General features: G+C 46.0%; 1 protein-coding gene and 1 long non-coding RNA gene across 3 annotated transcripts; both read right to left on the minus strand.

Moving 5' to 3' along the window:
- Positions 1-236: 236 nt before the first annotated feature.
- On the minus strand, positions 237-26,768 carry LOC117060775 (retinol dehydrogenase 8-like). 2 transcript variants are annotated; one of them, XM_033173310.1, is made up of 7 exons: positions 26,567-26,768; positions 21,179-21,283; positions 19,421-19,582; positions 16,903-17,082; positions 13,992-14,085; positions 5,005-5,188; positions 237-1,230 (listed from the first exon to the last, which is right to left on the minus strand). In XM_033173310.1, exons 2-7 carry the CDS (start codon positions 21,273-21,275, stop codon positions 1,000-1,002), a joined length of 948 nt encoding a protein of 315 aa, XP_033029201.1. In that variant the 5' UTR covers positions 21,276-21,283; positions 26,567-26,768; the 3' UTR covers positions 237-999. The 2 variants fall into 2 exon arrangements, with proteins under 2 accessions (XP_033029201.1, XP_033029202.1); XM_033173311.1 differs by lacking the exon at positions 26,567-26,768 and adding an exon at positions 26,465-26,486.
- On the minus strand, positions 11,965-12,284 carry LOC117060776. Its single transcript, XR_004428030.1, has 2 exons — positions 12,162-12,284; positions 11,965-12,018 (listed from the first exon to the last, which is right to left on the minus strand). It is a non-coding gene; the product is annotated as an uncharacterized LOC117060776 (long non-coding RNA).
- Positions 26,769-27,286: the final 518 nt, after the last annotated feature.

The raw sequence follows: 27,286 nt of genomic DNA on the forward strand, positions 1-27,286 counted from the left end.
CGACAGCTTTCCCAGCTCTAAAACAGATGTCCCCAACCTGGTGTTCTCCAGATGTTTTGGTTGCAACCCTCATCAGCCTCTGCTGGTGTTGGGAGTTGTAATCAAAACATCTGGAGAACATCAGGTTGGGGAAGACTGCTGTACATAGTGTGCAAAACAGGGGCAGCCATCGTCGTGCCCTGTAGATGTGGTTGTACTACAACTCCCATCATCAGCAACTACTGGTCATGCTTGCAGGGGCTGATGGGAGTCAGACAACATGGGCGACATGTTGTCTATCCTGGTGGAGAACAAAGCATAGGCTACTAGAACATAGAAGGTGGATTAATTGGCCCTTTCCCAAGTTATTCAATGGCCTATGAAGGCTTGGTGCCTCCTTTCTCTTTTATCCTTAAAATTCAAGCCTGTGAAAAGCGTAAATAAAATGCATAATCCAACCAAATCCTGCCGCTTGCCTAGGTTAGACTCGATGACATTTCAGGCTACTTCTGGTAATGAGATTTTTAAATGTTCAGAGAGGACATGATGCTGAGGCAGGTCCAATGCAAGATGTTGGGACGCTCTTCTGCAGCAGAAGGCTGGGTTTCCTTGCCCGCTTCTGTGAGGAGACTTGCAAGATCTCAGCGGCAGCCCATAACCTCTCAGCTCAGGAATTCTGGTGCTCAAGGGCAAAGACGGCAACAAAACCCTACAGAACTAAATGGCACCTTCCTCTCGTTAATTGACATGAATGCAGCAGAATCGAAACCGAAAACAATGTGAACTATATCAGAGGGCGTCACCTCCCCAGTAGATGGTACCCAGTGGATCAGAATTTGCCTCCGTGAGACATCCAGAATCTGCCGCCTGAGGCAAGGGCTGCCTCACTTTGCCTCATAGTAGGGCTGCCCCGGCATCTAGGGAGTATAATGCCGCCCAGGATTCAATGCTAAACTCTCTAGAAAGCCTGCGAGTGGGCTGTGGAAGTGAGAGGCTCCGAGGCGGGGCAGCCGCTTCCTCTCAGGGGGACCTGCTGTGGTCCATATCCCGCCTTTTCCTCCACTGGAGCATTTTGAGGAGGCTGAGGCTGGCTTTGAAGAGCCGGTCGTGCTGGAAGATCATCTGATGGAAGGCGTTGAGGGGCAAGTTCCCACTGGGGTCAGCGTGCTTGAGGGTGGTGATGGGCGTGTAGAGGCTGTTGGTCTGGTACCGAAACGGAGGCTTCTCTGAAGTGATCACTTTCATAGCATGCTGCCAGGAGGAGTGCGAAGCAGAAGGTTAGAAAATAACCACCACCACCACAACCACAACAACAACAACAGAACTCAGCCAGGATCATCATTTCAGAATTCAGCAGGGGGTGCAAAGAGATTGCTGCAGGAAAGGCAGAATTCATTTTGAAAGCCGGCATTTCAACATGGCTAAGATTAAACACACTAATGATAAACTGACATGTGCCATTAAGGTAAGACGGGGAATAGGCAGGAGAAATGATTCTGATGAGATATGGAAGGCGTTTGTAGAATTTGTACTGTTAAAATGGAAAGGGGTCGAACCATCGCAAGAGGTGTTGAAATTTTAGGAGGCTGGATGGAATAGAATGGTCTCAGTGGTGGGGCGCACATTTTTATTCTTATTTATGATTATTACTTTGTGTGTGTGTGTGTGTATGCACACACATTTATAAATAAATAACATTTTAGGAACTTTTCATTGGGATTTAATAATAGGCAACCATACGCCCTGTGTCAGTATTTTTGATAACCAATAACAGAACGTCACCTATTATTTTTATACAAGGGAAATTGTGCCTTTGGCACAATTCAGGAATAAGTAAATAAAATACTGCACTTCTCCGTGCATAAGACTAGGTTTTTTTTCTTTAAAAAGCATGCTAAAAATTGGGGGCGTGGTGGTGTCGTCTTATACATGGGCAGTGCGTAGGGTGGATGTTTGATGGGTTGCTGCCGCGGCTGTTATTGGTTGCTGCATCAATGGGTGGTGTTGACTGGCTGACGCTGCAGCAATTGGGCGGATTTTGTGATGTGTGCGGGTGAGCGATTTTTGGCAATGCCCCCCCAAAAGCTCAACAACTCTGGGCAATCCTCCACAAAAAACTCAACAACTCTGTGCTCTTCCCCCCCATTTTCTTAAATTTGAGCCCCCCAAAATAGGGGGCGTCTTATACATGGAAGAGTATGGTACACAGATCTGTTATACTGTGGGCAGACTAGAAAGCACTCCACTCCAATATTCCTGTATGTTATCACTAGGGGTTGCCACCCCTGTTTACTCTGCTCGCCGACACCCTTATGCCACCCCCGCTCCTCCCCACACCTGGCCAACCCCTCCCCCTTTAGATGCCACCCACCCCCTTGCCTGTCCCCTCATAACTCGCCGAAACCTCTCCTCTCCTCACAGTTTGCCCCTAGCCCAAGCCCTTTTGACTCCAAACTGCTCTCTGAACCCCACCACAAACCCCCGCTGCAGCATTTTTAAAATGTGCCTTTCGCCCTCCTTTAAGCAGCTCACCTGGGGGGGGGCTGCCTGCAACCTGGGCTGCTTCCCCCCTTGCCTCCCTGCTGTTCTGGCGCCACACGAGTTGGTGTGGGCACCGCAAACTGAAGCACAACAGCAGCCTTGCACTTTTGCGTACAATACGGCTTCAACCATGTTTTCAGTTTGATTCAGACTGCAAAGCGGCTGCTTGAGACCTGATGGCAAAGGTGGCTGGAGGAGTTAAACCAATCACCTCATTGTGCCCAAGATTGCAAGTCATATATAAGCATGGAACGTGACCTTTGGCAATTTAATCAAGGCGATACAAAAATAGGAGATGAGCTTATTGTTCAAGTCCAAATGTAATCGGTGACTATCACTGCATGTCTCCACAAAAGAAAACACTATCTGGGTTAGGACTCACTTCATCCTGGCTCTCTAGAAAGCGTCTAAATATAGTCGGAAGTGGGGAATGGCAATCAATTGTTCCATTTGTCTGAAGCTTTTGTTTATGAGGGTATAAATACTACAGGCTTCACAGCAAACAATTGTTCTGGCTCCTCAGATCTACTTCGCTGAATTATCAGCAAAGCACCTCTCTTAGCTTATCACTTTTTACTTCCCTAAAACATTACAATCCATTTCCTGCCTCTTGAACATTTGTTTCAAGAAATCATCACCCATCACCCACAACCTCTCAATGGGATGATGGTCTGCCATAGATTCTGACCAAAGGGTTGAATTCCTTCATTAATTGTTACCCAGCTACATTGGCCAGTTTGCTTTCAAACCAAGAACTGGGAATTATGCTGCATCATAGAATCACAGAGTTGAAGGGACTCAAAGGGCCATCTAGTCCAACCCTCTGCCATGCAAGAATCTCAACACACAGTTCCACATCCAATTTGAAACCATACCAGACCCTGCTTAGCTTTGCAAAGGTGCTAGCAGTTTTTTTTTTTAAAAAAAATTTATTAAAGATTTTCAAAGGTAGTACAACGTCTCTCTCGTATTTTTCCATATAACATTTTTACAAATCAGTGTTGTTGAGACATTAGGAAAAAAAGGGGGGGGAGAGAGGTGGGTGGGACGGGGAGATAGGTGGGGTGGAGTGACGATGTTTCTTTTTTACTTGATATGAGTAGGGTTTGGTGTCAGCGTTGTTTATGTAGGTTCTCTGTTGTTTGCTTGTGCTCTTTTGGTGGTGAGAGTTTGGGGTTGGCGTGGGATGTGATTGTTCGTTTGTGGTTGGCTGTGGTGAGTGGGGTTGGTGAGTGTTTTGGGTCACATTAGCCATATTGATTTGTATGCTGTCGGTAGATTTTTGTCATTGTCTTGTTGGGCAGTGTGTGTGATGAAGGGGAACCATACCGGGGTGAAGGTGTCTGTTTGTCCCCGTGTCAGTTTCAGTATTGATGCACCACTAGGAGACGGTGGCATGACTATTTTTTCGAAACAACCACCTGACGTTTCAAAGACACCTGAAGGCAGCCCTGTTTAGGGAAGGTTTTAATGACTTATATTTTAATGTGTTTTTAATCTTTTGTTGGAAGCTGCCCAGAGTGGCTGGGGAAACCTAGCCAGATGGGTGGGGTATAAATAATAAATTATTATTATTAATGATGATGCTGATGATGATGATGATGATGAACTGAGGAACACTGCTGCGAGGGTGCTGATGCTTCTTGCAGCTGAACGACAGATCAAAGTGGCAGCAATTTTAAACCTAGCAAGTGCTGCCTGCAACAAAATATTGTAGCACAACTTCCCTCCTGATTCAGGATTCTAGTCAGCTCTTACCTCCAAACAAGGCATTCTACTTCTCCCGCTCCCCCATTTCAATAGTTTCTCTTTTCTTTCCCTCTACATTAATGGCTACTGAGTGTTATCAAGCCTCACTGGGAAGTTTTGGGGTTCTTGCCAGCACCACTTTTAAAGCGTTGTACTTCTGCGCACCTTGGGGCACCTCCCTCTTATTCCTTGGTGGATCTGTTCGAGCTACAAGCCTAGCGGCACTCAGCACCTGAGGTTGCTGTTAGAAGGAACAATGGGCCGATGCCACAAGCCAGAGCTTTCCAAACTGTGTGTCGCGACAACTACCTGACTTTTAGAAGACATCTGAAGGCAGCCCTGTTTAGGGAAGTTTTTAATGTTTGAAGTTTTATTCTGTTTAATAATCTGTTGGGAGCCACCCAGAGTAGCTGGGGAAACCCAGGCAGATGGGAGGGCTAAAAATGTTGTTGCTGTTGTTGTTGTTTCAGCTGCAGTGTGCAGGTGTGTCGCACAAACGCTCCCTGCGTTCTTATAACGGGTTAGTTTAACCTCCGGTTTGCTAGTAAAACCGAATTGATGCATCACGAAATGATGCGTGTCTAAAAAGTGTGTCACCAACATGAAAAGTTTGGAAAGCTCTGACCATAATAATGAGCAATGCTGGGCTGCCCATTCTCCTCCCCACCAGAAGCAGATCCCAGCTAGCTTTCCTGTGGGCTTGAGAGCAACAAGGGAGAAAGCTTATAATCCTACCTCAGCCACCTCTTCTGGAGATTGCCCCAGAGCAGTAAAGACTTCCTTGGAATAGGCCATGTAGAAGCCCTGAAATATATCCAGCGTTTCCTTATCCACCAGAGAGAGATCCATATTGGCTGCTTCTTCGTAGAGCTTCCTCTCGAATTCTGTTATCACTGGCCCAGGCTCAATTAAACTGATGCTGCAGAATGAAAATGAATGAAACAGTAATTGGAACTAATGAACTTCACCATCTGCTGAGCTGAGAAACCGGGGTGGGGGTGGGGGGTGGAGAGAGAGACTGCCTGCCCTCACTCACATGACTGAGCTTCACCAGCCAGCAGCATGGATTGTGCCTATAGCCCTCTGGCATTCAGGCAGATCACTTCATCTCTGGTTTAATAAACTACTATCTGGGTTTAGCACGTTCTGTCCTGCTCAGACTTGCCCCAATAATGACCTAAAGTACCAGAAGAATGGGCTGTCCTCACAAAACACGATATCCGTGTTATCGGAATTCTAAGGTCTTATATATATATAAGCTTAGGACGCGGGTGGCGCTGTGGGTTAAACCACAGAGCCTAGGGCTTGCTGATCATTAGGTCGGCGGTTCGAATCCCCGCGACGGGGTGAGCTCCCATTGCTCGGTCCCAGCTCCTGCCCACCTAGCAGTTCGAAAGCATGTCAAAGTGCAAGTAGATAAATAGGTACCGCTCCGGCGGGAAGGTAAATGGCGTTTCCGTGTGCTGCTCTGGTTTGCCAGAAGCAGCTTAGTCATGCTGGCCACATGAACCGGAAGATGTCTGCGGACAAACGCTGGTGCCCTCAGCCTACAGAGCGAAATGAGCATGCAACCCCAAAGTCGTCCACGACTGGACTATATATAAATGTTCATAAATATACAAGGCAAACACATACATAAGTATATAAACAACATGTCTGAAACAGTACAGGAGAGCAATCCTGAAGCCATTTTGACTCTCCCGAATTGACCTCAAATATTTCTCTGCAAGGAGGAAGGAATTGGGAAAAGCTTTCCAATTGTCTTTGGACTGTAGGGGCTTACACCTCCCTGTAAATACAGTCTGGCAAGTATCTGTTAAGCTGAGCAAACTATCAATATGTGTAAGAGATTCAGGAACTAAGTATGTCTCAAAGGAATGGCCAGGCTACCCAGAAAAGGCAATCAGATAAGGCATTATCAGGTATCCTGGCAGACAGGAGAGAAGCAACACACACAAATTTCTGCTGGGGACCACCTCTTTCTGTGATGTATGTATGCATGATTTTTTTGGGGGGGGGGTCTTGAGCTACAGGGTAGGCAATTTCAAAAGTCTATATAAGAGCTTGCACACCAATGTTCTGGGTTCTTCTCCTCCTTCCCTGCGTGTGGGGAGTGGGGGACCCTGTTGCAACAGTTTAATAAAGATCAGGCTTACTAGCTGCTTTGCTTCTCAATATTCTCTGGTTGGCCTCTGTTACTTTCTCCTACCGATGGAGAACCTACAAAGGACTCTATAAGGGCTCTTGGATATCCCATAAGGGAAAAAGGAGCAGTTTTTTTTCTTATAACACTTGGTAAGCAAAACTGACCAAATTCACTGGAGAGAAAACACACTGTGGAGTTAAGGCTGTACTGTATAATTTTGGTTCACCAGCAGTCCTTTTATGTTAACTCTTTCCCCTCAATTCTCAAAAATTTATCTGCCACCAGGGAGTAGTCTATGTGGGCTATATTAATGCTTCTGCGGAAGTTCTGTAGATAAATGAAAATACTTACATCCTGTCTTTCAGTCCACGCCACAAAAATGACATAAAATACAACTAATAAAACAAGAGTGCTAAAACCAGAGAAAACTGTACAGATATTCAGAGAGAGCAGGGGTAAAATGAACTCAAACAAAAGCACTGCCACTAGGAATGTGAATTTAATTAGGACATGTCTCTCATGCCTTCTTTCAACCTTGAAGCCCCAGGCACACGAAAGGAAAAGTTTCATTCATCGTCCTCCATGCTAATACTGAACTTGGGTGGTCCTGCACATATCAGTTCGGAAGTGAACTCATATTTTTGGGTGGAAGAGCTACCCAAAAACAAGGTTCGGGTTTCAGTCCTCTTGGGCAAATCGCCAGCTGTACAGAAGAATACGAGTTGGTAAATTATTGTTTTGGGGGGTGGGGAAGGGAATAGCCAGTAGGCATCCAGGACCTACAGTGTGTGTGTATAAAAAGAAAATCAGGGCAAGGCACAAAACTGGCCAGCTTGTGTTTTTAACAGCTTACAGTACCCTTGTGGGATTTCAGACTTAGTGAGCATCATGGCATGTGAATTGTGTTTGGCGGAACTCAAGAAACGGCTTCTCAGTGGCGACTGTACCCTAAATTTGGAACCTATCTAACCAATTCATCGATAGGTTGCTCACCAGGGCAAGACCGTCTGAGCATATCACACAAAACCCGGACCAACTGCAGTGGATGCCAATTAGCTTCCGGGACCAACTCAAAGGGCTGGTTTTGACCTATAAAACCTTAAACGGCTCAGGAGGACTGCAGTACTTCAAGGACTGCCTCTCCCCATACAAACCAACCCGCACCCTGCAGTCATCCTCTGGGGGCCCTTCTTCATGGGTGTTGTAAGAAATTAAGGTTATATAGATATTACACACACACACTATATGGAGCTAGCAGAAATGACCAGGAAGATCCGTGACCAGAGAGACGACGCGGTGGAAAAAGAATGGGGGAAATTTAAATTGTATTTAAAAGAGCATTGTAAGATTAAAAATTAGATATATTTTGAGGATAAGATAGGCTGTAGAGTGGAAGTTAGTTGTATATGATATAAGATGATAAGATTGGTTAAGAGATAGATTTAATTAATTAGATAAGGATACAATATAAGATAAGAGTTTAAAGATATTAATGGATAAGTTGTTGATTGAAAATAGATTAGAATTAGATAGATTTTGGAAGTTACGGAAAAAGTATTCATAAGGGACGCAGAAGGAGGAGACAGGAGGAAGTCCTATTAAGATGTGAGGAAAAATTGATTTATTTTTAGGCAGAAGTAATTTGTTAATGTGTTTTTATTTGTTATTGTTGTTATTGTTGTTGTTGTTTTGTTATTGGTTTTTTTTGTTAAAAATTTAATAAATTATACACACACACACACATGTTCGTAAGTGTTCCAAGCAAACAAGGCCACATGTTTGAAGCAGCCCAGGAAGACAGGTTTGACACCATTTTGACTGTCAAAACTGACCAAATGTTTACCAAATGGGTCTCTGCAAGGAAGGAGGGGTGAGGGATTTAATTGTCCCAGGAATTAAAGATTACCATCTCAAAGGAATGGCCAGGCTACCAAGAAAAGGCAATCAGATAACGCCTTTTTGTGTGATGTAGGTGTGATGTATCTGGGGGATGGGCTTGGGGCTGCAGCTCTTCTGTGATGTATGTGTGAGGTTTCTGGGGGTGGGGCGGACTCCAAGGGGGGATTTTTTGAAATGTATTTTTAAGGACAAGGGGCCCTTTGTTTGGGGTTCTTCCCTGCTCACCTGTGTGTGAGGAAGGTACCCTGTTGCAACAGAACATTAAAGATCAAGCTTACTAGCTGCTTTGCTTCTAATTATTCTCTGGTTGGCCTCTGTTTTTTACTCCTACCGATGGAGAACCTGCAAAGGACTTTACAAGGGCTCTTTTGTACTCCATAAGGGAATAAGGCCAGATTTTTTCTTACAACATGGGCCTCCTCCATGAGAGGTCCAGAGGGTGGCAACACAAGAACAGACCTTTTCGGCTGTGGCTCCTAGTCTGTGGAATGCTCTCCACAGGGCACTGGGTGAAAACATTTCTCTTGACCAGGCCTTTGGCTGATGAAGAAGAAGAAGAAGAAGAAGAAGAAGAAGAAGAAGAAGAAGAAGAAGAGTTTGGATTTGATATCCCACTTTTCACTACCCGAAGGAGTCTCAAAGCGGCTAACATTCTCCTTTCCCTTCCTTCCCCACAACAAACACTCTGTGAGGTGAGTGGAGCTGAGAGACTTCAGAGAAGTGTGATTAGCTCAAGGTCACCCAGCAGCTGCATGTGGAGGAGAGGAGACGCGAACCCAGTTCACCAGATTATGAGTCTACCGCTCTTAACCACTACACCACATTGGCTCTTTAGCCTTCTTTGGGGGGGGTGTTATAGGTTTGTTTTTGTTTTATTCTGTATTTAGGGTTGCCAGGTGTCCGCTATTTGAGTGGACAGTCCACTTTTTTCACATTATGTTCACTATTTTTTTCCACAAAATAGAGGACATTTTTTTATTCAAAAGCTTTATGATGAAATAGTATTTTAATACATGTTAAAATGTTTGTAAGAAAATATATAATTTAACACACACACACACACACACGCTTGTTCGCTATTTTTTGGAAGCAGACCTGGCAACCCTATCTGTATTTTGTGTTCTCATTTTGTATTTTTATGTTGTGAACACAATCTTTGGATGGGCGGTATGGCAACGATAATATAACCTTCCCCTATTTAAGCAGGCACTGTCCTTACTGAACTGATTTGTTTGGCTTTGCTGTTCTGTTATTTAAACTTAAACACATTTTTTAACTTGCTGCTCCTGTTATCTTATCTTTTATCTACTCTTATTTTATTATACTGAGTTTTTATTGTTTGTTTGTTTAGAAAGACTGACAGAGCACTTAACTGCAAGTTTCTCTAAGCAGTTTACCATGTTATGGCTTATTATGTTAATTGTTAAGCGTACTGGTAACTTTTTAACTACGTACTTTAGTGTCAGCTGCCTTGGGCATTGTCTAGGGAAAGGTTTATTTATTTAACAAATAAAAGAAAAACACCCCCTTCTTGCACTGCATGGGCAGATTTCAGGAAGGGGAGGGAAAAGAAAAAGGACACTTTCCCATTTGTAAACATCCAGATGCCCCCCTACAAATATATAGCAATTAAGTGTTCCAGTTTAGAGCTGAACCTGAGCACTTTAGCTCAGATATAATAATGCAGCAGGAAGTTGGTTTCTAGGCAGGAAAGACCAAACGGAAGTGTCCTTCCAGAAAAGCTGTTTGCCCTCCTCCCAAGAAGGCCAAACATAAGAAAGTAAGAAATGTAAGGACAAAGAGAAGAACATAAGAAGGGCCTGCAGGATCAGGCCAATGGGCCACCTGGTCCAGCATCTTGTTCTCACAGTGGCCAACCAGATGCCTGTGGAAAACCCACAACAGGTAAAGGTAAAAGGTAAAGGACTCCTGGATGGTTAAGTCCAGTCAAAGGCAACTCTGGGGTTGCGGCGCTCATCTCGCTTCAGGCCGAGGGAGCCGGTGTTTGTCCACAGACAGCTTTTCCGGGTCATGTGGCCAGCATGACTAAACCGCTTCTGGCGCAATGGGACACCGTGACAGAAGCCAGAGCGCACGGAAACGCCGTTTACCTTCCAGCCACAGCGATACCTATTTAGCTACTTGCTAGGTTGGTAGGAGCTGGGACCGAGCAACGGGAGCTCACTCCGTCACAAGGATTTGAACCGCCGACCTTCCTATCAGCAAGCCCAAGAGGAACAGTGGTTTAGACCACAGCGCCATCCAAACTCCTCCCACAACAGAACCCAAACACAAGAGCTCTCTCCCCTCCTGTTGCTTCTAGCAACTCATATTCAGAAGTATGGCTGCCTCCAACTCTCAAGGCAGAGCACAGCCTTAACGACTACTAGCCATTGATAGCTTACCCTCTGATAATTTGTCTCTTTTAAAGGCATCTAAGGGACGCGGGTGGCACTGTGGGTTAAACCACAGAGCCTAGGGCTTGCCGATCAGAAAGTCGGTTCGAATCCCCGCAACAGGGTGAGCTCCCGTTGCTCGGTCCCTGCTCCAGCCAACCTAGCAGTTTGAAATCACATCAAAGTGCAAGTAGATAAATAGGTACTGCCTGGTGGGAAGGTAAACAGTGTTTCCGTGCGCTGCTCTGGTTCGCCAGAAGCGGCTTTGTCATACTGGCCGCATGACCCGGAAGCTGTACGCCGGCTCCCTCAGCCAGTAACGCAAGATGAGCGCCGCAACCCCAGAGTCGGACACGACTGGACCTAATGGTCAGGGGTCCCTTTACCTTTACCTTAAGTTAGTCGCCAGCACTGCCTCCTGAGGGAGAAAGTGCCATAGTTCAGCTATGCGCTTCATGAAGTTATCCGTCCTGAATCTTCCAACATTCAGTTTTGTTTGATGTTCACGAGAAAAGGGGAGGAAAACCATCTTTTCTCTATTCAGCTTCGCTGCACCATGCATAATTTTATACACTTCTATCATGACACCTCTAAACAAATAAGTCCCAAACTCTGCAACTGTTTCCCATAGGGGACTCGCTCCATCCCCTTGTGCATCTTGGCTGCCTTTTTCTTAACTTTTCCCCAGTCTGACAATATCATTTTCGAGGGGAGGCAACCAGGCTGGCTAGAGCACAGAAGATAAACACTCCTGTTAGGGGTAGCCAAAAACATTTGATTGCAGGTGCCTCCCATTATTCTTATCTAACTTATCAATGTCTCTCAGTAAAAAAATTCCCCTTTTTTTACGCAGCCACCGTATACCCCTTACAAAAAAAAAAAACCAATTCATGGTGTGCCCTTTTATTACTGCCCTCCCCTACGCATGTCCAGTACTGTATAGATGCCTCTGTTATTTGTTATATAAAGCCTCTCTCTGTGGAAAAAGAATGCTGCAAATTTGCTGATCTTAGTGCCACTGGGAACATGAATAACTTGCATCTGGGCAAAAGGGAGGACTGGCATAAGGGATGTGTATACACAGACAGACCTCCTAATCTAAGGATAGAGAGGGGGGAAAGAGGCCTCTGTGTGCATGCTCTTTGCCTGCTGTGGGCTGGATACACATGGAAACAAGTCCCAAAGATCTCAATGGGATTTTCTTCCAACCAGAGGTGTGCAGGGTTGGGCATTAAAGCATCTCTCCCCCCCCCCAACCACTAACCAGAAGCTTCCAGCATTTAAATAATGTTCCATGCTCCCTAGCACCTGTAATCTAGTTATCTGAAGAAGTGTGCATGCACACGAAAGCTCATACCAAGAACAAACTCAGTTGGTCTCTAAGGTGCTACTGGAAAGAATTTCCTATTTTGTTTCGACTATGGCAGACCAACACGGCTACCCACCTGTACCTGTAATCTAGTTTGTTAAAACATCTCCTCTAGATTCTAAGACCTTTTAGGAATTCCTCTAATGAATTTAAAAACTGTTGGATCAGACGCCCCCTGCAAGGCTGGTGGGCTCCTGAGGATCAAGCCTTTTCGATCGTCGTCTTTTAAGGTGTCCAAATCAGCTTCCTGTCACCACAGGGCAGATCTAGGTATCTGAACCATTTATGTAGACTTTCTTTTTGGATAGGCCTTTAATGACTAGTGGTCTGTTGATCCGTTTTAATGCTGACTCTTGGTCTTGGTCTTTCCTTTCTGTGCATAATTTGTGCTGTTAAAATATCTCCTGTGGGAGATCAAACCTTGCCTTGGAAATCTAACAGGACAACCATTTCAAAAAGTGGCATGTTAATTTCTGTGCAAACGTAAGGGACAGAACTGTGAAGAATCACTGTTTTTTCCATTAAAGGCCTGCAAAAGAAGTACATGGGACAGAATATTTATGTACGAGGTTAAGTTATTATAAGAATCTTCAAAAAAGTTGTAAAATAAAACAAAAACTCTGCTAAATTTTTATGCAGTATGGGAATCAGAGAGCAAACCATCAGAATGCTGAAAGAAGCCAATTCTTTTTCGGTGGGAGGAGGAGAGGGGAACAAGGGACTCATTAGTTAATTACTGCCCTGTGTGTTTAAATTTATACTTTTTTGTGCATGTGTAAATCACCTTCTACCTGATAGCCTCTAGATCTGTTTGGACTACGGTTCCCATCATCCTTGATGCTGACTGGAGATTATGGGAGTTGAAGTCCAACTACACTAGTGGCCAAAATTGTGGAAACCTTTTGGAAAAAGTGTATTTCCGAGGTTTGAAGGCTCAGAACACCACTTTTTTAGAGTAATGCCATAAAATTATATATCAATGGAAAGATAATTTAATGAAGAATGTAATGCAACAAAGTTTGTTCAATTACCTGTATTCTATCAAAAGTTATAGCCAAATAACCAGAAAAAGGAAGCACAACTTGCTTAGGTTGATATGCAGTAATTTATTTGATGTAGTGCAATTATTGCCCATTTATTTTTTTATTACATAATGATAAATCTTGTCAGATTAAATTTTTAGAATATATTTTAGATTGTATTTCTGATTGATTCTATGTTTTAAATATGTGTGTGCTGGTCGTTGACCGCAATAAATTTTATTTATTTTTTTGTTGTATCAATGGAAAGATAATTTAATAAAGAATGTAATTCACCTGATTGGCTCTCTAAACCATAGCTGTCAACTTTACCTTTTTTGTGGGAAATTCCCTTATTCCAGCGCCATTTCCAATTGCAAAAAAAGGGAAAGTTGACAGCTATGGCCGTTTCCCAATGCAAGAAAAAATAAAGGAAGGTTGACAGCTCTGCTCTAAACACTCATGCTCATTGGCCACATTCAAACAAATGAAATCTACTGCATATCAACTTAAGCAAGTTGTGCTTCCCTTTTCTGGTTATTTGGCTGTAACTTTTGATAGAATACAGATAACTGAACAAACTTTGTTGCATTACATTCTTCATTAAATTATCTTTCCACTGATATCTAATTTTATGGCATTACTCCATAATAAGTGGTGTTATGAGCCATCAAACCTACGAAATACACTTTTTCCAAAAGGTTTCCACAATTTTGGCCACTAGTGTACATCTGAGGGGGCAAAAGGGCGCAGACAACCGCGAGCAAGGCAGACCAAAGAACTGATTCACCAGGGCTGCTTCCTACCACACTACACTAACCTGTTTGCGCAAGAGTCTAGCTCAGTGGTAGGAGAATCCCAGCCATGATGTCTCACAATCCCCCAATACTCACTTGACCCCAAATTTCAGGGCCTGCAGGGCCAAGCTCTCGCAGAAACCTTCCACAGCAAATTTGGAGGCGCAGTAGATGTCGTTGAAGAGGAGACCTAAAGGGAATGGAGTGTTGGCGTGAGAGGTGTAAAATAACTGTGGAGAAAGATTGTTCCTCTGCATGTCCTCTTGCTCCAGAATTGGGATGGGGGAACTGTGGGCCTTCGAGGTGTTGCTGAGCTGCAGCTCCCATCATCGCTGACCATTGGGCTACGCTGCCTGGGGCTGATGCAACTTCTGGACAGTCGCAGGTTCCCCATCCCTGTTCTGGGCATTGGGGAACAATCGTAAGAAACACCACAACAAACAGAAACCGTTTGCCAGTCAGGAGCAGAGCTGCCAACATTTTTACTGCCCCAGCTCCTGTGCTTTTAACAATAGGGGCAACACACAGAAGTAAAGCAGGGGAAGTTTTCCCCCGGTATGGAAACAGTGATGGGAAACCAACATTTACTTGTATTTTTTATTTACAGTAGTACCTCGGGTTGCGGACACGATCCGTTCCGGGGTGCCATTCGCACCCCGCAAAGTCCGCATCCTGAGCGGCACGCTTCTGCACATGTGGCAAACCCGCAGCGAACATAACCTGAGATGTGACTGTATTTATTCCAGATTGCTTTTAAAAGCACAGGATCAGGGTTGGTGAAATAGGTGGCAACGCTAGTCAGAATCATGGGCATAGCCAGAGGGGCAGCTGTCTCCCCCCAATCAAGTAATTAAATATACTTAACTAACTGACCAACTGTGTCACTGATAACTCGGTTCTGGCCCCCCACAATAAATCCTGGCTATGCCCATGGTCAGAATGTGGGAGTTTGCCCAAAACACCCATTCCAGGGGAGGGAGGAAATAATCTAGCTAGCATTAAAGTACCACCTCATTCATTAGGCCGATTAAGTAAAACAGCAGGAATGGGCAATTTATTTTATGAGCAGCAATTAAAAAGAAATTAGCTTGATCAGGCAATAGGAAACAACAACAAAGCAGACATCGCTTTGCAAGGTATTCCACGATACCATCTGAGAGAACAACACGGAAAAGAAGGATGGGCTTTTAGGGTTAAAAAAAAAAAAGTCTTTTGGGAAAAGAGCTAAAGGCTCCTATGCAATGGACGTATTAGAAATCTTTTTTATGTGATTTTACAAGAGTAGTCATCAGCAGAAGGGGCTGAACTGTTGGATGAACATCTATGAAGGATGTTAAATTACTTTCCTGGTACCTCCTGGATCTCAGAAAAGACCCCCCCCCCACCATGTATGCAATCTTAGGCCCGCTCCCCCTTCGTTGTGGTCCCTTTTTCCTGCTGTGCACATATTTTATTTGCAGAATTTGCCTTCACCTCTTTGCCCTATAGCAATGAAGGACCATAGCTCAGTGGGCAGAGCATCTGCTTTGCATGCAGACGACGCCATGTTCAACCCCCAGCATCTGCAGGAAGGGCTGAGAAAGGTCCTGGTCTGGAGAGATGCTGCCAGCCAGTGCAGGCAAAACTGAGCTAGATGCTTCCTGCGCAGGCCCCTTCGTGCCATGTTCCAGGTCCACACTGTGTCATGCTACTGTGCCAGGATGATAAGGTGATCGGCACGAGGGCAAGAAACTGGCCTCCGTTCATAGGAGGGAGTTAATAATAATAATAATAATAATTATTATTATTATTATTATTATTATTATTATTATTATTATTTGTACCCCGCCCATCTGGCTGGCTTTCCCCAGCCACTCTTAGCTCTGATGGGCTTTTTGTGTTCTGCCTGTGGCATTCACTGTGTTCCCAACAGGAGAGGAATGTGTGGAGCATGGAGGTTGCTTTGGCAGAACAATACAGGACAACCAGCTCACCTAAAGATAACTGTTAGGCAGATGTTTGTATTCTCCTAAAGTGAGAGAGAGAGAAAGGCGTGGTTTCAAGAACAGAAGGGTGGCAGGCCAGGCATTATGGGGAACACCATTCAAAGGCTGTAGGAGGTTATTTTAAAATGGCTTGAGGTAGGGAATGAATGAATGAATTTATTACGGTCACAGACCAGAAATACAGCTATAGAGAACATGTATACACACATACATGCACTCTGGGTGGCTCACAGCATATATCAGAACATACTAAAACATCAAACATTAAAACTTCCCTAAACAGGGGTGCCTTCAGATGCCTTCTAAAAGTCAGATAGTTGTTTACTTCCTTGACCTCTGAAGAGAGGGCGTTCCACAGGGTGGGCGCCACTACCGTGAAGGCCCTCTACCTGGTTTCCTGTGAGGGAACCAGCAGAAGACCCTCGGGGGAGGACCTCAGTGTTCGGGCTGAACAGGCACTATAAGCTAGTGCACGGTAAATAATACAGATATAAAACAATTAAAACATGTAGGTTAAGACCTTAGCCGCTAATTTAAAATATGCATATTAAGACATTGGCCATTAGATTCATTCAGAGCTCGTCTCCTTAAGTTTTATAGCAGCAGCACAGAATGTGGCCATCTCTGGTTCCATGACCTCTATTAGATATTTTAATTAGTGGTCACCTGATCTGCTTGGGGTTCATTGCATAATTGGAGTGATAAATATCGAAGTAGGGAGAGATCGGAGGAAAGGCCATGGAACAGTTGACTGACCATGTGCTTTGTCTGCAGAAGGTTCCAGGTATATTCATCCTGGCAACGGCAGCTAAAAAAATCAAGGGGACTGAGAAAGACCGAAGAGCCACTCTCAGTCAGAGCAGACAAGTGTCTTATGTTCCAAAGGGGAGAAATGAACTCTTATTTAGAAGGCTTTCGAAATAGAAGGAATCTAGCGCTGCCCTGTGTCTTCCTTCCTCCAGAGCTCACCTCACCATCATCCTGTGGGTCAAACAGCAGCCCACCTTCTGGCTGAGCCTCACCTTGCAAGCCCAGGACGCTGCTCATCACGACGACATGTCCCTGTCGTCGGCGCTTCATGCCAGGGAAGACTTCTTGGATAAGGCGCACCAAGCCAAAGAAATTGGTATCAAAGAGCTGCTGCATTGAGGCCATGCTCTGGCTTTCGACCGGTCCAATCATGCCTAAACCAGCGTTGTTCACTGCAAGGGAAAGCAGTCAGTTAGCAACAGCAAACAGTGGTGCTTTTCAGATATAATAATAATAATAATAATAATAATAATAATAATAATAATAATTTATTTATACCCCACCCATCTGGCTGGGTTTCCCCAGCCACTCTGGGCGGCTCCCAACAGAATACTAAAAACATGATCAAACATTAAAAACTTCCCTAAACAGGCCTGCCTTCAGATGTCTTCTAAAAGTCAGATAGTTGTTTATTTCCTTGACATCTGGTGGGAGGGCATTCCACAGGGTTCCCTGTAACCTCACAGTGAGGGAACTGCCAGAAGGCCCTTGGAGCTGGACCTCAGTGTCCGGGCTGAACAATGGGGGGTGGAGACGTTCCTTCAGGTATACTGGGCTGAGGATATCCTTGCTGGAGGTGTCTTCCATCAGCGGAGATAATGAAAGGATGGCATTCATTCTGCCATTTACCTTCCACCAACCTCTAGATGCTGCGCAGCTGGATACCCGGTTTAGCAACCAGTTGCTCCTTGAAGGGCTAATGTCCCACAGTTTGAGCTACAAGGCTCCTGCTGAAACACACCACTTCCAGCTGAGGATTCCCGTGACCGTCTGGGCCTGTTGCAACATTGTGCTCACAGGGTTTGCCTGCTTCACCGTGAGCACAGATTACATCTTGCCCCGTCCTCATTCAACCTGCTTGCAAAGGCCTTCACAATGGGGTGGAGCCCCACAATCTGTACGTTTAATGAAGCGCTCACGCAAGTGTTTTTTTTTTTTTGCGTGAGGAAAAAAAGGCACCCTGGATTGCTTCAGCTCCAGACTGCACCTGCCAAATGAGTCGCGAGAACTGGAGTAATCTGTACTCCATACAGTGGTTTCGTGAAGTGGCTTAATCCACAGTGGGCAATACGAGATACTTGTTGGATCCAAGTCCAATCCGGAGTGAGGATGACAATTTAGCCACATCTGACTGGGCCCAGCATTACACAGGCCCATCTGTGCCAAAACAATATCACGACTGTATAGCCTAGCAGGTCTTGCGAGAAAACTGACACTACCCACTTCGCAGCAGGAGACCTGTAGTCTGTTACACAGGCATTTATTACAGCACACTGACCAATAAGAGAAAACGCAAAGTGTAAAATACAAAACCAAGGCTTCAAGAATACAAAATTATTAAAAATGACAAGGTAAGGTCAAACGGTCATAGCAGATCCAAGAGACAACGACATTCAGGCAGCCAGCCATCAGCTCAGAAACAAATTTACTGAGAAGAATTTCTAGATACCAACCAGGAATCAATCTCATAAAGAAAATGCATAGTGATTCTCTGATAACATGATTTTAAAAAGAACACGCTGGAGATCTTTCCCACCTCAGAGGAATTATATCGATGTACGAAACAAACTTTTAAGAGATTCGCCATCTAAGATCTTTGAGAGCCAAATTTTCAAATGGCCCAATAAAACAGCTCTACTGTATTTAGGTCTTGATGAAAGATTCAAATAAAGGCATATAATTGTTAAAAGCAGACCAAGTCAGGCTTAAACAGCATGGCTTACGTGGTCCGCTAGCTAATGCATGTAGCTGCCACTCTCTCATATCCTTTATTCTCTGTTTACCCAAAGATTTGGCTTGCTCTACTTCCAGTGTCAGCAGATAAAAGGAGAAAAGCCAACAATGTAATTTCTCCCCATTAAGCTCACATTTCCATAAAGACCAAGAGAGTTAACCAGCACCTGATGTGTCAAAGACCTGAAGGAACTAAAGGAGCAAATCTGTAGCTAATAAATAAAAAAACTTATCCATGCTGTGCTACTTAATGAGCTAAGACCAGCTTCTAAATTAAGGATATCAATGGCAACACATTTAGGTAGGTAAGAGGTAAAGGTAAAGGACCTCTGGACAGTTAGGTCCAGTCAAAGGCGACTATGAGGTTGCGGCACTCATCTCGCTTTTAGGCCAAGGGAGCCGGCGTTTGTCCACAGACAGCTTTCCAGCTTATGTGGCCAGCATGACTATAAACTGCTTCTGGTCCAACAGAACACCATGCTGGAAACCAGAGCACACAGAAATGCCATTTACCTTCCCGCCGCAGCGGTACCTATTTATCTACTTGCACTGGTGTGCTTTCGAACTGCTAGGTTGGCAGGAGCTGGTACAGAGCAATGGGAGAGCTCACTCTGTTGCGGGGATTCGAACTGCTGACCTTCGGATTGGCAAGCCCAAGAGGCTCAGTGGTTTAGACCACAGCACCACCCACATTTAGGTGCGCCTCTAAGGGTAGAATTCCTTCTTTAAAAAGTCCTCAAAACCAATACTGAGGCTGCAGGGGAACAGTTTTCCTACCAAGCACATCCACCCTGCGCTGGGGGATGGTGTCCACACAGCGTCGGATCGATTCTGCACTGGTCACATCCATCTCCTTGATTTCCAGAGTCTTCTCCAGCACAGGCCCTGCATGCTTCTCCAGTTCTTGACTCTTCTCCAAATTCCTCATGGTGGCAATGACTAGGGAGCGAGGGGAAAGAGTTACATGACACCACTGGGATATTGAGGGTGAGGGGTGAGTTCTTTCAGGAATACTCAAAGCTGTGGGGTTGGGCAGGGGGCAGGCACCCTTGGACACCTCTTTGGTCTTGGTCATGGTGGCTACTTTGGAATCTGCTGGACTGATTGCTTCTGTCGACAGGTGTCTTTTGTACAGGTACTGTAACGAGCTGGGATGACAGGTAAGACCTCTCCCTTACAGCAGGTGCTTCTAATCTTAGCTCGTTACATATAGTGAAGATACCAGGTAGCCTGACATCTGGCTGGTTGATAGGGGATCAAATACTTATTTCACTCATTATAATGCACATCAATCTCCGACTTTTGTCTTCTGGGTTTCTGGGGTTTTCCCTGTTGTTATTCTGTTTCTCACAGCTACAATAAACCTACCATTAAAATTATGGACTGGTCGTTTCTTCGTCAGAGAGCAAACGGGCAAATTTAGCAGGGGATCAAATATTTTTCCCTCACTCAAAACAAAATAAAATAAAAAATTCTTTCCAGTAGCACCTTAGAGACCAACTAAGTTTGTTCTTGGTATGAGCTTTCGTGTGCATGCACACTTCTTCAGATACACTTCAGATACACACTTCTTCAGGTATCTGAAGAAGTGTGCATGCACACGAAAGCTCATACCAAGAACAAACTTAGTTGGTCTCTAAGGTGCTACTGGAAAGAATTTTTTATTTTATTTTGTTTTGACTATGGCAGACCAACACGGCTACCCACCTGTAACTTTCCCCACTCACTGTACTCCTCTGTTAGGGAAGGCATCTAACAACGCTCAAAGGTGTCCAGGATACCAAACATTAACTGTAGCATCCAAAGCCATGTTCCGCTTCAGGCTGCAGGTGCGACACTGAATGCTTAGTTTCTCCACCAAAGTGGAAGGGGCAGAAGCCAGAGACCTGCACACGTGAGTTTTCCTCACTGCATATAGGAAAACTAACTTGTCAGGAAGAAAACAAGCTTAGGACTCATCAGGGAAATGCCTTTTTAACCCAGCCTTGCAAATAAGTTCACAAGAATTGAAAGGCCAGGGCATTTTTCAGCCACAACTTGCCAGTACTCAGTCCTGGCACCTCCCTTCTGGCTCAACGGGACACCATGACAGAAACCAGAGCGCACAGAAATGCCATTTACCTTCCCGCTACAGTGGTACCTATTTATCTACTTGCACTGGTATGCTTTCGAACTGCTAGGTTGGCAGTCGCCGGTTCAGAGCAACGGGAGCTCACTCTGTCGCGGGGATTCGAACCGCTGACCTTCCGATCGGCAAGCCCAAGAGGCTCAGTGGTTTAGACCACAGCGCCACCCGCTTTATATACTCTTACACCAGTGCCAAAGTTTTGCATGTTTAAACTGCAGTTGCCTTTGAGACATCCACACCTCATTGTAGAACCTGAAAAGCACCTCTGGGTGCAAAGCCTGGGACTGAATGCAGCAGTAGACTCAGGAATGAAGAATGGGATTCCATTGCTCTGATTCTTCCAAGGAGCTGCACTGTTCCCTCCCCGCTCCCTGTCAACTGGTCCCTGGATCCCGGCAGCTCCTCACCTCGGAATCGTTTCAACTCGTCTCTGGCCAGACGCACCGCCAGGGCGAGGCCTATGCCGGAAGAGCAGCCTGTCACGAGTACATTTCGAACGGCCATCTTACTGCCTGCGGAAGGGAGAGGAGGAAATCAGAGGAAATCCTGAGGAAGTGTGGGGAGAACCATGGTAGACGGTTCAAAGGATGCTAGGATTGGATCTCTTTACACTGCCCGTTTCTGGAAGCTCAGTGCTGGAGAGAGATCGAGCTGTCCCAACTCAAATGCCGCCTCTGCCAGGAATGTTTTAAGTGCTCTGAACACTTAAAAAACAAGTCCGTGCTAAGTATTATTGTGGAAGCAACACAGGTGCTGATGACATGCCAGCTACAGTCCTACCCACAACACCAAATATTGGACCACGGGATAGAAAGGAAATTGCAACACTTGTGACTAGGTGAAAAAGAGGACAGAGTAACTTTCATGTTTCTGGTGTCAATGACTGGTTCAAGGTCATTCCCCCTAAAACAGGGGAAGCTAACATGATGCCCTCCAGCTGTTGCTGGATTATATACTACCCAGGATTTGACAGGGAGATATCTGAATAAAAGAGGCAGCGTTTTCTCCCCCCCTAAGCTTGTCTTCAAGACGCATTGCAAAGCCACAGAACCCTGTGTAATAGATATTACAATGAAAATTGGTCCATACATTTAGGGCACAATAATCCTTTAAAGCTTCCAACACTGACTCCCTCCCCACACCCATTTTATGAAGCAGAGAGGCACGCAAAATATATTGCGGTTCGGTATCTGAATTACTTATTACTTATTAAATTCATATACAGCCCTCAAGATCATGAGGCAGTTTGCAGTATTAAAAACACAAAAACGCACGGCATCGCAACAAACGGAAACAATAACCCCCTGCCCCCCCAATTTAAAAGGCCATAGATTGTTCAATTAGCCAAAGGCCTAGGAGAAGAGCATCGCTTTTGCTGGCACATAAAGATATGTGATGAAGGCAGCAGGTGAGCCTTCCGAGGGAAAGTTTTCCACAAGCAAGGATCCACCACAGAAGAGGAGCTTTAAATATGTTGTTGTTGTTTTGTTGTTTAGTCGTGTCCGACTCTTCGTGACTTCATGGACCAGAGCATGCCAGGCACTCCTGTCTTCCACTGCCTCCCGCAGTTTGGTCAAACTCATGTTAGTAGCTTCGAGAACACTGCACCTTTTCCTGATAGGAAGCCCCACTGAATAAAGTGCGACTTCCAAGTTATCCTAAATAATGCTGGAGCTGTTTACCGCAAACAGTTCTTAGTCTACTGCATGGGTAGGCAAACTAAGGCCTGGGGGCCGGATGCGGCCCAATCACCTTCTAAATCCGGCCCGCGGACGGTCCGGGAATCAGCATGTTTTTACATGAGTAGAATGTGTGCTTTTATTTAAAATGCATCTCTGGGTTATTTGTGGGGCATAGGAATTCATTCATAGTTTTTTTTTCAAAATATAGTGCTGCCCCCCACAAGGTCTGAGGGACAGTGGAAGGGCCCCCTGCTGAAAAAAGTTTGCTTACCCCTGGTCTACTGTCACTAGGTACCACTTTCTGCTCCAAACTGGGAATGGGTGACCATTAGTCATAACCCTTGCTCTGTCTGATTTGCCAACAGAGCAACCTGGGCAGAACCAGGGAGAGAGACTGGTAACTTTTGACACCCCCCCCCCCCAGACTCACTTTCCAACACTGGTGGATTGAGGGTAGATTCCAGAGCACATTAGCTTTCTTCCTGTTTTACCCTTTTAGCATAACCAATAGATTCCTCCTCTGCTTGTGAGCCTCTTCTCTCCTTCAAAGTGGAAATCAGATTATTACTCTAACATTGTTTCAGAGAGCTCTATAATCCATTTACAAACGGTGTGCATTGCTCTTAGTAAAACGACCCTGCCTGTATTCTGTACAGCACAAAAGACAAGTGCTGAACTAGACCAAACACAGCTTTGGGTCGTCCCTGGAGCCTGCATCTCACGCCACCCAGTCTGGCTGCTCCTTTGTCACCCTTGCCCAGTCCATTTTTCCACCACACTCTCTATCCTCGTAGTGCACATTTTCAGTTGGGATTATTAATGCTGTATTTAAACAGTACGCCCCTCAAATAAGAAAACAGTGGGGCTATTATATACATTATACGCCGAGTTCCAAGGCCTAAGATGCTGCTGTGACTTGTTCAAGCTCCCACATGGAATTTCAGACTAACCTGAGATGTGTCTGTGCTAGTTTTCCACTGCAGATCAGGTCAGTGGTCATCGGAAATATCTCCAATGCACTTTAGCTGCCTGCACCGGCTAGATGAAGCATATGGTGTGCTGTTACCACTCAAGACCTATTCCCCCTGCTTCATCCTTCAGCATTACAGAAGAGGGTTTGGAAATAAAGCTTCCAGTTCAAGGACCAGGACCAGTCCCTTTGCACACAACCTGGTTCAACAGGTGAAGTTTGCTGGATGGGAGGAGTCTGTGTGGTCTTCTCCAATCTAGCTGGGTACCACAGGGTCTTTTCCACAGGACCTACTGGTGTGATTGTCCTCCAGATACCTGCTGGACTACAATTCACATCACACCTAACCACTGGTCAAGTTTTATGAGGAAGAGTTGAGGGAGTTGGGTATTGTTTAGCCTGAAGAAGACTGAGCGCTATATGATAGCCATCTTCAAATATCGGAAGGTCTGTCACATAGAAGGTGGAACAAGCTTAGTTTTCTGCTGCTCCATAGGGTAAGACCCAAACCAATGGATTCAAATTGCAAGAATCATATAGAATAAGAGGGTAAGAGCTGTCTGACAGTGGAATAAACTCCCTGGGAAGGTGATGCACTCTCCTTCGTTGGGAGGTTTTTAAACAGAGATTGGATGGCCATCTGCCAGGGATTCCTTAGCGGTGATTCCTGCACTGCAGGGGGTTGGACTAGATGACCCTTGGCGTCCCTTCCAATCCTGCAGTTCTATTCTTCTATGAGATCTGTGCAAAAACAAGATGCTAAGGCACGCGTGCTCAGGGGAGAAACAGTACCCAGCAAACAGAAGTGTATGATGAGGAGTGGTCCAAGACTGCATTTGGGTTACAAACCCCTCCCCTCCCTCCCAGCCAGAGCTGTCAACCTTCCTTTGTTTTTTTGCATTGGGAAACGGCCATAGCTATCAACTTTCCCTTTTTTGCAATGGGAAATGGCGCTGGAATAAGGGAATTTCCCACAAAAAAGGGAAAGTTGACAGCGTATTTGTTGGTGTGTTGCAAAGAAAATAAAATGCTTTAGAGCTACTTGTACAAAACAAAGTCTTGGCCTGGAGAATATGTGGAAGCATCTTGATGTCCCTTGAGACAGCCCAAATTATATTGAGGGTTGCTAACTCACAATTCCTTAATTACACGGACAGCAGCTGCTGTGGCTATGCCATCTGCGGCGATTCAAAGCTTGGTTGTAGGAGTACAGGCTATTTTTACAGCCCATTGACCATCAGTAGGAAGTAACAGAACATAAAATACACAAGATTGTTAAAAGGAGGGAGAGACCCAGGTAAGCAATCAGGGCTTGTCTGAAGGAAATTAAAACATTTAGAAATTTTGCAACTTGCTTAGCAATTTAAAACAATACATGAGTTCTCCAATAATATGGTCAACAGAGACTTGGAAAACTGTCCTTGCAAAACATGCCCACAAAAAGTGGCCTGGACTGTGGCACTTTGTAGGCTCCTGGTGGTACAGATATATCAATGCTTATTTTGGACGCACACCCACATTTTATTAATACAGTACTGGTAATTACTGGCATTGGATAGCATGCTTAAGAGTGACTTTGTCCCCCAAGTGAAACGCTAGAGCACTGTAGGGGATGGTTTCCCAGCGTTGTGGGTGAATCATGTGGGGTGCCCTAAGTTTAAGATAAAGGGACCCCTGGCCATTAGGTCCAGTCGCGGACGACTCTGGGGTTGCGGCGCTCATCTCGCTTTATTGGCCGAGGGAGCCAGTGTACAGCTTCCGGGTCATGTGGCCAGCATGACTAAGCTGCTTCTGGCAAACCAGAGCAGCGCGTTTACCTTCCTGCCGGAGCAGTACCTATTTATCTACTTGCACCTTGATGTGCTTTTGAACTGCTAGGTTGGCAGGAGCAGGGACCGAGCAACAGGAGCTCACCCCGTCACGGGGATTCGAACCGCCGACCTTCCAATCGGCAAGCCCTAGGCTCTGTGGTTTAGACCAGTGTTTTTCAACCTTTTTTGGGCAAAGGCACACTTGTTTCATGAAAAAAATCACGAGGCACACCACCATTAGAAAATGTTAAAAAATTTAACTCTGTGCCTATATTGACTATATATAAAGTAATTTCCCACGGCACACCAGGCAAGTGTGCCGCGGAACAGTGGTTGAAAAACACTGGTTTAGACCACAGCACCACCCGCGTCCTAAGTTTACTTGCGCCACCCGCATCCTAAGTTTACTTGGGGGTAAAAAAATATCCAGACCCTTATTCCGAAGCACAGCATGGAGGTGCACTGTTAAAAGTGTGTGCCACGAGTTAGGAATCATGCAGTGAGGAGCCTCCCAGTCATAGAGATGCATGGTGTGATGTAGCCCAAAACTTATTTTGGGGCGCAGCAGCAAGAAAGCTTAAGTTCCCCTCTCAAGCAGCTCCTGCATCCCTGTGCAGAAGGGACCCCAGCAATCTATGAAGTTCACGCCGTAATAAACAGAAAGGTGCCGCATTCCCCTTTGTTCTTTTTGTTGCTACCCACTGTGTAGGCAGATAAGCAAGTGGAAATCGGAAACCGGCCTCGGCCTGCCTCGTTCTCCTGGGGCTCCTGTGCAGCTACAGGTTCTCTTTTCCAGGCCTGGGCAAGGAGAGTGATGGAGAAAGCTCCTGCAAACAGCAGCTCAGAAGACACCGGCGGAGCCCCGCCACCTGGCAACCCAGCGCCGCGCCAGCCAGCCAGCGAGCAGCAGGCGGCGGCAGGGCGATTACTGGCCACGTCATGGGGGATTACAGGGTGTCCTCAAGGAGCGGAAAAGGCCGAGGAAAAAAAGGTGGGGGGGGGAACCTTCCAGCCTAGCGGTCACCCCGGATAAATCCACGCTGGGGCGCGGACGCAACAGCCGCAAGCTCTTTATCTGCCACCTCTCCAAGGCGCGCACGCAGCCCGAGGCTATGCAAGCCACAGCCGGCTGCAGCCCGGTCGTGCCTTGGAAAAGGCGGGGGGCACCTCCCGGCTGGGAGCTTCCCTGCGCCATGCTGCTGCCCACCCCGCCGCCGGGCACCTACCTACCTCTCGCGCCCCTCTTTACGCACGATCCCTCCAGCACAAGCTGAGAAAGGTGGGGAGAGAGACACAACAACAATAAAAACAAAATATGACCCCAGCGCCCACCTCTCCAAAAGCGCAGAAGCGGGCTCTCGCCCGCGCACCAGCCGAGCCTCTCGCCTCACCCGGAGTCAGCCCCTCGCGCACTTCCCCAATTCAGCCTCAAGCCCGGCGATCGAAGGACAAGCGAGCCCGCCCCGAGCCGGAGGACGCCGGGCGTTGTAGTCCCGTCCTCCCCGGCGAGGTCCGGCTCCTCCTCCTTCTCCTCCTCCTCCTCCTCATTGTGGCCGCCCCGCCTTCCCCGGGCGAGGAAAGGGAGGCTGCGCCGCGCTCGGAGCGCAGCCTGTTGGTAACTTAGGAAGGCGACTACAGAGCGAAATCGCGCAGGAGGAGCGGACGAGCCCGAGAGCTCCGCGGATACTCCGCGCCTAGGGGCAGCTGTGCACCAGAGAGGGGCGCTATAGGATTCATGCCTTGCTTGGGAGCGTTCCCGGATTATTTGATTGGCGCTGGGGAAACAGGATCCTGCGCTAGCTTGTTGTTGATATATTTAACAACAAACAACAACAACAGTTTCATTAATTAAATGTATATACTGCTCTTCAGGGGACCCAGGTGGCGCTGTGGGTTAAACCACAGAGTCTAGGGCTTGCCGATCAGAAGGTCGGCGGTTCGAATCCCTGCGACGGAGTGAGCTCCTGTTGTTCGGTCCTAGCTCCTGCCCACCTAGCAGTTCGAAAGCACATCAAAAGTGCAAGTAGATAAATAGGGACCGCTCCAGCGGGA

The sequence above is a fragment of the Lacerta agilis genome, chromosome 16, assembly GCF_009819535.1.
Source record: "Lacerta agilis isolate rLacAgi1 chromosome 16, rLacAgi1.pri, whole genome shotgun sequence".
Lineage (NCBI taxonomy): Eukaryota > Metazoa > Chordata > Lepidosauria > Squamata > Lacertidae > Lacerta > Lacerta agilis.

What these genes read in the sequence shown, in the direction of transcription:
- LOC117060775 (XM_033173310.1), bottom strand. Translation starts at nt 21,275, where the DNA reads ATGGCCGTTCGAAATGTACTCGTGACAGGCTGCTCTTCCGGCATAGGC. An exon ending in GCGCAGGGTGGATGTGCTTG is followed by an intron (nt 17,083 to 19,420) that starts GTAGGAAAACTG and finishes TTTCCCTTGCAG; the next exon opens with TGAACAACGCTGGTTTAGGC. An exon ending in CTCCAGAAGAGGTGGCTGAG is followed by an intron (nt 1,231 to 5,004) that starts GTAGGATTATAA and finishes TCCTCCTGGCAG; the next exon opens with CATGCTATGAAAGTGATCAC.